The following is a 12,160-nucleotide window of genomic DNA, read 5'->3' on the forward strand; positions in this document are numbered from 1 at the left end:
GGTTCAATATTTCGAGTACCTACTGCAGCAATATCATTGTATATTAATATATTGTACAGAGTTGATATACAGTATGCAGAGTTTAAACAAAAGGTAGAAAATGCAGTAAACAAGAAATGAGAAGGGGAGCAGGATGGCATTATGGGGACTGTGAGGCTTACATAAGTCTGGGGGTTGATGTAAATCAGTTGACACAAATCAGCTGAGGAGCTTGTTAAAATGCAAATTGTGATTAAGCAGGTCTGGGTTGGTGCTTGAGACCCTTCTTTTTTTTTTTTTTTTTTTTTTAATTTTTTTTTTTCAACGTTTATTTATTTTTGGGACAGAGAGAGACAGAGCATGAACGGGGGAGGGGCAGAGAGAGAGGGAGACACAGAATCGGAAACAGGCTCCAGGCTCCGAGCCATCAGCCCAGAGCCTGACGCGGGGCTCGAACTCCCAGACCGCGAGATCGTGACCTGGCTGAAGTCGGACGCTTAACCGACTGCGCCACCCAGGCGCCCCGAGACCCTTCATTTTTAACAAGCTCCTAGATAACACTTTGGATGACACTTTGAGTGGCAAGGGTGTAGATAGCTGGAAAAGCACATGTGGGCTCAAAATAAATCTACTGTATTTTCTTATTTTTGCAGGTATCTATAGCAGGACAACCAGCAGGAGTAGAATCTGCCCGAGTTAGAATTCGGGTAACTATTTATTACTTTAATACTCTAAATCAGTATCAGCAGTGTTTGAATCATAAGGCAATAAAAATATCTCAGTGTATCAATTTATAACCAAATCATATGTTCAATAGGTAGGAAATAGTGACAGAAGTTGTTTTAATGTGTTGAAGATGTTTCTTAGTGATGTTCCATTTTGTACCTGACTCCGTTTCTCTGATGATTTTGAGGTGATCAGAAAGAGGCCCGAGGAAGAATACCACAGGCAGTTTAGGTTACAAACTCTCTGGTTTCACAGACTCCTTTTATTCGAGAAACTACCTAGTTTGCTCAAGCTTTATATCTGTAATAAAAGCAATTTATGTTTTAGAATTCCATCCTCAGAAAAAAAAAGAACAAGTTATGCATATCTCTAAACATGCAGTGACTCAACTGTCTGCCTCGGGCTCTAATACTTTCATTTAGGAGCTGCTTCCTTTGGTGCTGATGTTTGAGTTACCAATCGCTGGGATTCTTCAGCCAGTTCCCGATCCTAACTCCCCCTCGATTCAGCACATATCACAAACATACAACATTTCAGTGTCATTTAAACAGCGTTCCCGAATGTATGGTGCTACTGTGATAGTACGAGGGTCTCAGAATAACACCAGCGCTGTGAAGGTAAGTAATTTAGATAATTATGAACATTGTAAGTGTACAAATTATGCAAGTTTTACTTTCAGAGTTTTTCCTTGTATTGCATTATGGGTTATAGAATTCTTTGAAATTGTCTGTAGCAATTAGAAGTACACTAGAATCTTTCCTTGTATATGGACAGTCATTTTATAGGATTATTTCCCACCCTTTTCTCCTAGGAAGGAACCGCTATGCTGTTGGAACATCTCGCTGGGAGCTTGGCATCAGCTATTCCTGTGAGCACACAACTAGATATTGCAGCTCAACATCATCTCTTTATGATGGGTCGAAATGGAAGCAACATCAAACATATCATGCAAAGAACAGGTGCTCAGATCCACTTTCCTGACCCCAGTAACCCACAAAAGAAATCCACCGTCTACCTCCAGGGCACCATTGAATCTGTCTGTCTTGCAAGGCAATATCTCATGGTAGGTTTATTGATATTAGTGTTCCTATTTTATTTTACTTCATTTACTTCTTTGAGTACAGTATATGTTGGCGCACATACCATACTACTGGTATTTATGAAAACATTTGGAAGCCTTGTCAGATAAGGAAGTTTCTTGGTAAAAGGAAATAAAATAAGAGTAAAGTATGTAGTACCTCACAAGCTTAATTTCATTGCATAGGTGAGTAATTTATTTGTTGTATTTTTTTTAACTTAAACTAAACACAAAAGCGGATACAGTGAAATAATGGGCTGTATTTTGTAGGAGGTGATTATTTTCATCTGACATGTAGTATTAGTTTGCATTTGACAAAGTCTTCTGTTTAAACAGAAAAGTAAAAATAACTTTTTACCCTCAAAGACATAAATTTTAGTGGCCTGAAACATTTTAAAATTTCAAAAATCTCTGATACAATTTAAAAAATGGAATTTAAGCCTTGAATTTGAGTCTTAACGCATTGAAGAGAATAGCAATTATATAATATGATACTGGTTCCGATTTAAAATTTGCTATATTTCTGTCCTTCCTATATTCATTTAAAAACACAGTGTGGGGGGGCTCCTGGGTGCCGCAGTCGGTTAAGCGTCCGACTTCAGCCAGGTCACGATCTCGCGGTCCCTGAGTTCGAGCCCCGCGTCAGGCTCTGGGCTGATGGCTCGGAGCCTGGAGCCTGTTTCCGATTCTGTGTCTCCCTCTCTCTCTGCCCCTCCCCCGTTCATGCTCTGTCTCTCTCTGTCCCAGAAATAAATAAAAACGTTGAAAAAAAAACCATTTAAGAAAAAAAAAACCACAGTGTGGGGGCGCCTGGGTGGCGCAGTCGGTTAAGCGTCCGACTTCAGGTCACGATCTCGCGGTCCGTGAGTTCGAGCCCCGCGTCGGGCTCTGGGCTGATGGCTCAGAGGCTGGAGCCTGTTTCCGATTCTGTGTCTCCCTCTCTCTCTGCCCCTCCCCCGTTCATGCTCTGTCTCTCTCTGTCCCAAAAATAAATAAACGTTGGGAAAAAAAATTAAAAAAAAAAAAAAGACCACAGTGTGTAGGTTGATACATAGTAACAAAGTGGATTGACACAATGTGGACTCATAAATATTCTTATTAAAAACACCATTTTATTCTGTTCAAGAACTTGATCTATAATGACATTTGAATCAGTAACCTTCGGGTGTGATCTTTGCTATTGTTAACTCACAGAATTTGTTTTTGAGAAACTTTCAGAAAATCCAAATTTTTATTGTTGATTCCATTCCTCAGACAGATAAGAACTTGTTACAGTCATTAAGCATACATAATTATTTTGTTGTGAATGATTTTTTTTAGCCAAGCTTAGTTTACCAGACTACTTTTAAAATATCACTAGTTAGGTAGCATATTTGTATCCAAAGATTATTATGATTACTTTTCATAATTTTCTTTTTTTCTGATTTTAAAGTTCTTGAAGTATTATTTTAAGTGAACTTTTTCAGGCATTCTATGCAGTTAGGAGTTCATATTCATGCTTTGACCGTACCTGCCAAAAATACAAGTGTGCAATGAGATATATTATTGTACAATATTGAAAGAAGTGAGGAAGAGAGGAGTAAATTAAAAGGCTTTTAATCTATATTTTAAATCCAAAAATCACTTTTATCCACAAGGAAAATGAAGCACAGTAATTTCACTTTAATTCAGTGTATTTGGCTGTTATTTCTCCTGATACTTATATACAGAACCCAACTAGTACTAGGCAGGCTAGTACTGAGCATCCTGTGAATCAGTAAAAGTATGGGATGTGGTTCCTATATGTAGTAGATTCGGGGCCAGGAAGAAAGCATCAGAGAAAGAAACAAGTGCTAACCTGTGCAGTGCTAAAAAGTGAGAAGGCTAAAAGAAGGAACAGTAGTAGCAGTTTATCTCAGGAAGGAGATAAGGTTGGAGCTGCAGCAGAAGAGAGGTAGGACTTTGGTTGGTGAAGAAGCCTTTTGGTGAGTTGAGACCAAAGTACAGTATCTGTTTGAACAGTGGTCAAGAGGCTGGTCTAACCTGGGGAAGGGACAGATGTATAGACATACAGACCTGTGATTGCATAAGCAAAGGGCCAGATTGTGGACATCTCTACTGATACATGTTTAGATTTCATTCAGAAGGCGATAAAAAATCACTACTGTAAGTCTTTGAGCAAAAGCACAAGATTCATACTGTTGATGTGGATGAGAATCTAATTTCTGGCACCTGTAACAAAACTGAAGTCAGAGAATGGAAGAGTTTTCCAAGGTGGAAAGTGAGTAAAAAAATTCAGAGCCAATAACAGAAAACTTCAGACATGTATAATGTTGTCTTTTAAAAAATAGTTTGTGCCCTCAGTATTATTTCCACACCAGTTTTCTAAGCTTTGTTAAAGTATGTAATTTAGCTTTAATACTTGGGTTTATTCTTTAAGCCCATAGAATATTGCATTATTTGTAGGCACATTAAGTTATCAGATGTTTAAATGAGTAATGTTTTTTACCTCTGACACTCTCTTTTGTGACATTTCGTAGGGTTGTCTTCCTCTTGTGTTGATGTTTGATATGAAGGAAGAAATTGAAGTGGACCCACAGTTCACTGCCCAGCTGATGGAACAGCTTGATGTCTTCATCAGCATTAAACCGAAGCCAAAACAGCCAAGCAAGGTGGGTTCAGAGTCCAGACCCAGAGCACCATGTTCCAACTAGTTCTGTTTTCATATAAATGTTATTTGCATATACATGGAATTAAATATTCTATATTATATATATATATCATTATATATTATACTTAGTTATTTAAATACATAAATTTGTACCATTCATTATTGATCATCATTTTATTTAAATATGGGTTGGTTTTGGAGTCCATATTGAATGACCATTATTTTTTACAAATATATGAGAAGAGAAAATACATTTTTATTAATTTGCAGTCTGGTAACTTTCAGCTTTGTTAAGTTATCAGAGAGTTAAATAAGGCTAAACATTGTGTTAAGTGTGCATGTGTATGTGTACATATCCAGTGCAATTCAAAAATATTTAGCTTACGTACTCTGTGAGCCACTCTGCTGGCCCTGGAGATTTAAAGAATAGGTGCCCGTCCTCTTTAAGAAAATAAAGTGATAATAACGATCAAAAGTAAATAATGAAGTATTCCCAGTTCAGCCTTCTTGGAACTTCTCCTCTAAGATCTTGCAGAATTACAATAATTACATGTATAGTCAAAATTTAATAGGATAAACCTGATGATGTTAAATGCTAGTGAGAATGTGAGGGAAGAGGAATGTTCCTACATTAATGTTTGGTAAATTGGTACAGCCACTTTGAGGAACAATAGCGACTGTCAGATCACACTGAAAATATTGATAGCCTCGACCCCCCAGTATTTATGCCTAGTTATACACCCTGAAGAGACCTTTGTACCAGATGTCAGAAGACAAGAAGCAAGTTGCTTCTTTTAACATGTACTAATGAAATCATTTATGAAAATTTTTATTCTAGTAGTTAAAACACATAACAGTTATGCTTTCCATTTTTTAATTTTTGTTAATCTTGTTATGTGTATCATGGTGTATGTATAGTATGTATCATGGACAATTTTGTATATATGTAAATAACATGGCGTTCAGTGTCTAAAGAAAAACAATCATGCCTTCTTCTAAAGTAAACTTTAAAGGAAAAGATAGGATTTATTCTAAGTGAGCTTAATATAATGAGTTTAGAGTTAGAGAACAGAACAGGACATTAATTTTATGTATCTTGAAGCTTCATGCTTGACTAATTTGAGTTGACTGAAGTCACTGTAGATACCAGGACTAAAAGCTAAAGACAGAAGAGATTTTGTGCATATAAAGAGGGTCAAACACACGAGAAATTCCTGGAGTTTAGTAAGAAATGAGCACATATCAGGGGAAAATAGATTGTGAGAATTCTAAAACCTTTTAGCATCCCAGGGCCATTTAATTCTTCCTAGTTGGCCCTGAAGCTGACTACTGCATTAACTGCTTTCTCAGTCACAAATTTTCTTTATTGCCCATTGGAGGCTCTCCCTCTTGAGTTCACACTTCCAATTTTCTAGATGAGTCCATTGAGAAAAAATACATTGTTTAGAAATTTATTTTACCATAAGCTTTGCCATAGATATCAGTGAGGAATAGTGGTACCTTAAGGTCGGTTAGTTAACTAGTAGGCTATAAATGTCAAATGTAAGTGACTGTTATTATGCAGTCTGTATGTAGTGACTAGTTTGATTTGTTTTGTAAAGATGAGATAAAGGGCAGAAAGCTTTAATGTAAAAAAAAGTCAAGTGGACATAAAGAGAATGGGCTGTAGATGCGAACAACCTGAGGTCCAGTCTTCTCGCTGCCCCTCCAGCTAGGCTGTGCCTGTGGATAGGTCCCTTATCCTCACTAAATATGAATATTCAGTCCCACCCAGAAGGTGTCTGCCAGGCATTAAGATGTATGTGCAGTTTCCTGGCACACAGGACATACCCAATAAAATGTCACTAACATTTTATGGTTTTACCAAAAGGAATAAACATAAGAAATAAGCGGTTAGAATTTTTAATTGATTTTAAAACAGCATTGATTCCCTGACTGGAATCCTTTTTACCATATTCGTTTCTCACCCACCTCCCAATACATTGTAGACTACTTGCATATCACCTTTTTCTTTCCCATTATGTGTTTTCATAGTCTGTGATTGTGAAAAGTGTTGAGCGAAATGCCTTAAATATGTATGAAGCAAGGAAATGTCTCCTCGGACTTGAAAGCAGTGGGGTTACCATAGCAACCAGTCCATCCCCAGCATCGTGCCCTGCCGGCCTGGCATGTCCCAGCCTGGACATCTTAGCTTCAGCAGGCCTTGGACTCACTGGACTAGGTATAAAATTTATTATTATAGCGCTTCTCCGTCACTGGGGGATTGCTTAGCCAGTTCCCTTTCTTTCTACCTTTTGGGACTACATTTTAAAGGCTTTTTCTCTCATCAGGCTCTAAGATCAAGTGAAAAAGCAACAAAACTCACATCAATCCATTTTGGGTTTTTTTGTTAGAATATAGATTTTTGTTACTCAGATTCTTTTTATTTCGGCATAAATAATCGAGGTCTAACTGTTTCATTTTCAGTGGCTGTGTTTGTTCTTTTAAATTAAGAATGCCATTGAGAGTGAAGTGAGCAGGCTAACTATAATTTATGTGTTTGTTCTCTCTTGCATTTGCAATATTGCCATCCATCCCTAGAGGTAAAGATTATCCAGTGTGCTTTTCAAAAAGTAATTGCAGGGGGCGCCTGGGTGGCGCAGTAGGTTAAGCGTCCGACTTCAGCCAGGTCACGATCTCGCGGTCCGCGAGTTCGAGCCCCGCGTCGGGCTCTGGGCTGATGGCTCGGAGCCTGGAGCCTGTTTCCGATTCTGTGTTTCCCTCTCTCTCTGCCCCTCCCCCGTTCATGCTCTGTCTCTCTCTGTCCCAAAAATAAATAAACGTTGAAAAAAAAAAAGTAATTGCAGATCTGTATGAGGGGTAGGGAGAGGGGGAAGTGAAAGTGAGCAGAACCCCCACACCCAGAGGTCAGAACTGCCTCATCCAGATGCAGAGGAAATCTAGCCTGCGACCACCAAGAGGGGCAAATGGACTTGTATTTATATCTAAGGTGAAGAAGATGAAAAAGAAAAATAGAAGATGAAAGAGCATCACCCCCTCAGTGCCTTAGTTCTTTGAGAAAGTGAGGTGAGGCATTTCATGGTTGTGATGATATGTACTGCCTCATTTATGGATTTCCATCTGACAGGCTAAAGTTCATTGCCATGTTGCAGTTGTGCTAGTTCACTACTTTCTTGCACATTTTTCAGTAGCCTTAATATAAAAAGTGAATGTAATAACCCTAGGAAATCATTCTGCCTCACTCAGTGTTGATCTGAGACAGAAAAAATACTGTCAGCGTTCTGTAAACTTTTTTCCTAATGGTTATTTCATGCTTTTAAAATTATAATATGGTTATAATATAATTAAGATTCCAAGTAGCCCTGTCTAGTCATCATTACAGTAAAGACAGACTCTTTTTCCCTTGGCCTCTAATCTCCCAAAGTTGTCCGTTCCACTGGAGACCTGGACAGTCATAATAACATATGCATGTGAATCAGGAAGTGGCAGGTGAGAGAATTTAGCAGGAACCAAGTTGTTCCTGCACTAGAGAGAAAAAAGTGAGCAAAGATTCAGTTACTCAGGTTTTTAAATGTTTTCATGTCTGTACCTATCCTGTAATACTTAATACTTTAAATATTCCTGGAAAATTGTATACAATTTCATATTTTACTTTAGAATATATTTTAAATGCCTGAAGGGAAATTTTCATTACTTAAATCAAACATTAAATCCTTTAAACAAGCAAGAAACAAAAAATTGTTTCTGAGGAAAGTTTCATACACATTGAGATGGAGTACCAGAGAGGTTGTTTTGACACATGAATGAAAACTGTTCCAAGTGGCTCGGCCTATCCACAAATGGGCCAAATGAAGTTATTCTGCTGCAGGAGAACATTCCCCTGTTCTCTGCTAATTGCAGGTGGTTTGAAAAGAGTTAGTTTGGAAACCGAAAACAGTGAGTTATGCAGAGAAATAAAAATGAGCTTCCACTTGAACAGAATTTGGTTCATCCTGGCTAGTTGAGATGAATGCAGAGCAGCTGGCAGTGCTCAGGGACCCTGATCATTTCCCTGGTTTGCACACACCTATCTCCCATTTTCTGACCAGCATATGTTTGTGGATAGTTTGAGTTCTGTGTCGGAGTTGTATCATGCAATATTTCACGTGGATGTTTGAAAGAAGGTAACCTGTTCTTTATATTTGGAAAATATTAGATTATATCTGTGCATTCCAACTGGCAATATTGGTGCCATCTGTATTTTCAAATCTTGAATTTATGCATATTGACTTTACATTCATTTATTGCAGGTCTTTTGGGGCCTACCACCTTATCTCTAAACACATCAACAACCCCAAACTCACTCTTGAACGCTCTTAATAGCTCAGTCAGTCCTTTGCAAAGTCCAAGTTCTGGCACCCCGAGTCCCACATTATGGGCACCCCCACTTGCTAACACTTCAAGTGCCACAGGTGAGTATAATTCAAATACAGTCAAAGGCATGCATTCTTAGGTATCAGTTTTTAAGTAAAATTCACTAGTGGCTCTGTTTCCTTAGAGAAAAATTATGGTTCAAAGCATACTGCAGGTAAACACAAATTCCCCAATGTGTAAATTAGTTAAAATGAAGCATGACAAAGCGGTGAGTTTTTCATAAAAGTGAAATACAGTCTTCAGACCTGACAAGCAGATCAGGAAGAAGAGTACGATGAGCAGGAAGCAGTGGCAAAGACACCAGAAGGTCACTGACCTGATAATTAAGAAATGTAGGTTCCATTCGGACAGATGTGCTTGGTAGTCATATGGACATGCTAAATCTAGCTTGTTTCCTCATAAGTACTATTCATAGCTTAGATTAAATTTTCTCTAAAGTCTTGTTCCATTTTAACATTATTTTGTGTTTTTATAGTAATGTTAAACCTTTTTACAGAGAAGGTATCAAAATTGAATTCTCTTCTGAATTTATAGCAAAAAAACGAGGGGTTTTTTTTGTTTTTCTGAAAATAATAAAGTAATGTTTGTTGAATCTGAGTTTTTTCCAGTCTAATATCTGTCTTCATGAAATGTTGTTACAGGTTTTTCTGCTATACCACATCTTATGATTCCATCTACTGCCCAAGCCACATTAACCAATATTTTGTTGTCTGGAGTGCCCACCTATGGGCACACAGCTCCATCTCCCCCTCCTGGCTTGACTCCTGTTGATGTCCATATCAACAGTATGCAGACAGAAGGAAAAAAAATCTCTGCTTCTTTAAATGGACATGCACAGGTAATGTCCTTTGCTAGAGTAGTGTGATCTATGCTGTTTCTAAGAGATAAGCCACTGGTAATATGTTTAAACTTTCACCTGCAATGAATTTTAGAATTGTGACCATATCTGTATGTTATTTTCTATTATTATTTTAGTCTCCAAATATAAAATATGGTGCAATATCCACCTCATCACTTGGAGAAAAAGTACTGAGTGGGAATCACAGTGATCCATCTAGACAAACAACTGGATCTGAGCAGGCATCTCCCAAATCAAACCCTGCAGAAGGTATCTTCCCTTCTGAACTTCAGCCTGGTCTGTTACTTGGATAAAGGGGGTTGTAAAAAGTCTCTGCAGTGATTTCAAGTTGGTTTTGCTAACCAGTTATGACTCATCTTGCCTCAAGGATGCAGAAAGACATCTTGAATAAAATTCCAAAGAACATGGAAAAGATAAACTGAAAAACACTTCCCACAGAAAGAAATCACTTCCCATTACATTGGAACTTCCTAAATTGAAGTGTAATTATGTAAGAGGAAGGCATCAATTTACTAAATGTACACACGTGATTTTTTTCCAAGTAGAGTTATTTCTTTTTTTTATAACCCTTTCACCCCTAATAATCTTTTAAAAATTATGATGGTCTCTCTTCACATTTCATCTTGGGTGAAATTTGAAACAGCTTGAATTTAAGCTGCCTTCTTTGCAGTTGAAAGCTGGTATGCCTGGGTCTTCCTAGAGTTGGGTTCTGATTTGTTTCCGTCACAAGTGGTCGTTGACGATAAGCTGACACTTGGATTTTCACTTTATCCCTTCTGCAGGTTGTAACGATGCTTTTGTTGAAGTAGGCATGCCTCGAAGTCCTTCCCATTCTGGGAATGCGGGTGACCTGAAACAGATGATGGGTCCCTCCAAAGTTTCCTGTGCCAAAAGGCAGACAGTAGAACTATTACAGGGCACGAAAAACTCACACTTACAGTATGTATTTTAATCTTTAAAATCCCTTGATCCTTTGAAATAAAATGTAACGGGCTGAGTTTGTTTTAAAGTTGGTAGTTTGTGTTCTTTGGATCAAGTGGATTTGATCTTCTCCAAGAGTGTTTTTTATTTTTCTTTATACTTTTCTTTTTCCTTTTAAAAATTGTATTAAGGAATAGCATCTGGTAATTTTCACTCATGTCTTCTCTATAACTGGCTAGGTTTATATCTGGGTCTTCTAAACCCATCCCTATTGTTCTGAAACTTTAGCAGGGCAATATTTACTCTCTGATTTTTCTGTTAGAAATTTTCCTGCTGTGAATTTTCTGTTTTGCTTTGAGTCTTTAACTTAAACTATGGCTTCCTTATTTCAAGGTAGTTAATTGCTAATTTTGATAATAAATATTTGACAGTTTCATGATTTTATTTATTGTAAACCACAGTGAGTACAATGTATTAACTGTAACTCTCCTTACCATAGCACAGTTACAGATGTGTTATCCTTACTCTATTTTCTTTTCCCATTTACTTTATTTTCTTCAAATAGGCCATCTATTCATACTTCAAAAATACAGTGGAAAACTTCTGTGTTTAAAGGTTTTGCTCCCATCCATCTCCATCCACCCAATTTCCTCTACTGTCTTACTAGTTTTCTTGTATATCCTTACAGAGGAGAATATCTTAAATATAGCCTTTATATTTTTATTTCCTCTTTTTCTTACCAAATTTTTTTTTTAATTTTATAAACCCTTTTGTCAGTTAATTACTGTTGTTCCCATTTTGTCCAAATCTGCTTTATCTGTGTTTTTCTTCACATGGTACTAAGAGCCACAATGAACATTATTCAGCATAGGTTAGAGAGGTAAATTTGCTTTTTTCCCTGTATTGAAGCATTTGAAGGGAATGCCTTTTCCTTTCATCATTAAGTATGTTCTGAACTTACTTCTCATCTGAATTAAGCTGCAACCTCCAGAACAGTCTCCCTGCCTCCACGCTCTCAGCAGCTCAGTCAGTCCTTTATTTCCTTCCAGCAGTTTTTTGAACACACAAGTCTCATCTTATTGCACTCTGGCTTTAAATGCACCAGCTGTCCACATTACCTCCTTCCTTTTCTTTGCTTGTGCTGTTCTTCTGTCCTTCACGCTGGTAAACCTGCAGATGCCCTTTAAATTCCAGTTATGACGTCCTATGTGAAGCCTTTGTGAACTTTTGTCAGCAAACAGAGTTCATTGCTCCTCCTCTTCTGTTCCAATAGCCTGTTATGAATTCTTCTGAATCCCTGGCATGATATAATAGTGAGTGATAAAAGAAAGAATGAATGAACAGATCAGCTCTTTGACTAATAATACTGTTTCTTATTTCTCCTTTACTTAAGCTTAACCTGGAATTAGATTTGAACTTGAGGTGCATTGGTATAGGGCATTACCAATCTTGTAATTCAGATCATTTTTCCTATTTTACGGAGCCCTGTTATGTTCATCCATGCACCCTGAACAGGTGTTGGAAATACTTATTT

General features: G+C 37.6%; 1 protein-coding gene across 4 annotated transcripts in view; it reads left to right on the forward strand.

Moving 5' to 3' along the window:
* Nucleotides 1-12,160, forward strand: part of BICC1 (BicC family RNA binding protein 1) — a 306,509-nt gene that overhangs the window by 270,303 nt on the left and 24,046 nt on the right. For all 4 annotated transcript variants that reach the window (XM_043596375.1, XM_043596377.1, XM_043596376.1 and 1 more), the window contains exons 6-14: nt 633-686; nt 1,128-1,322; nt 1,517-1,768; nt 4,303-4,434; nt 6,468-6,654; nt 8,723-8,884; nt 9,488-9,684; nt 9,822-9,954; nt 10,488-10,644. In XM_043596375.1, coding sequence (XP_043452310.1) covers nt 633-686; nt 1,128-1,322; nt 1,517-1,768; nt 4,303-4,434; nt 6,468-6,654; nt 8,723-8,884; nt 9,488-9,684; nt 9,822-9,954; nt 10,488-10,644 — 1,469 coding nt within the window. The remainder of the gene's footprint in view (nt 1-632; nt 687-1,127; nt 1,323-1,516; nt 1,769-4,302; nt 4,435-6,467; nt 6,655-8,722; nt 8,885-9,487; nt 9,685-9,821; nt 9,955-10,487; nt 10,645-12,160) is intronic.

Source organism: Prionailurus bengalensis, chromosome D2, assembly GCF_016509475.1.
Source record: "Prionailurus bengalensis isolate Pbe53 chromosome D2, Fcat_Pben_1.1_paternal_pri, whole genome shotgun sequence".
Classification (NCBI taxonomy): domain Eukaryota; kingdom Metazoa; phylum Chordata; class Mammalia; order Carnivora; family Felidae; genus Prionailurus; species Prionailurus bengalensis.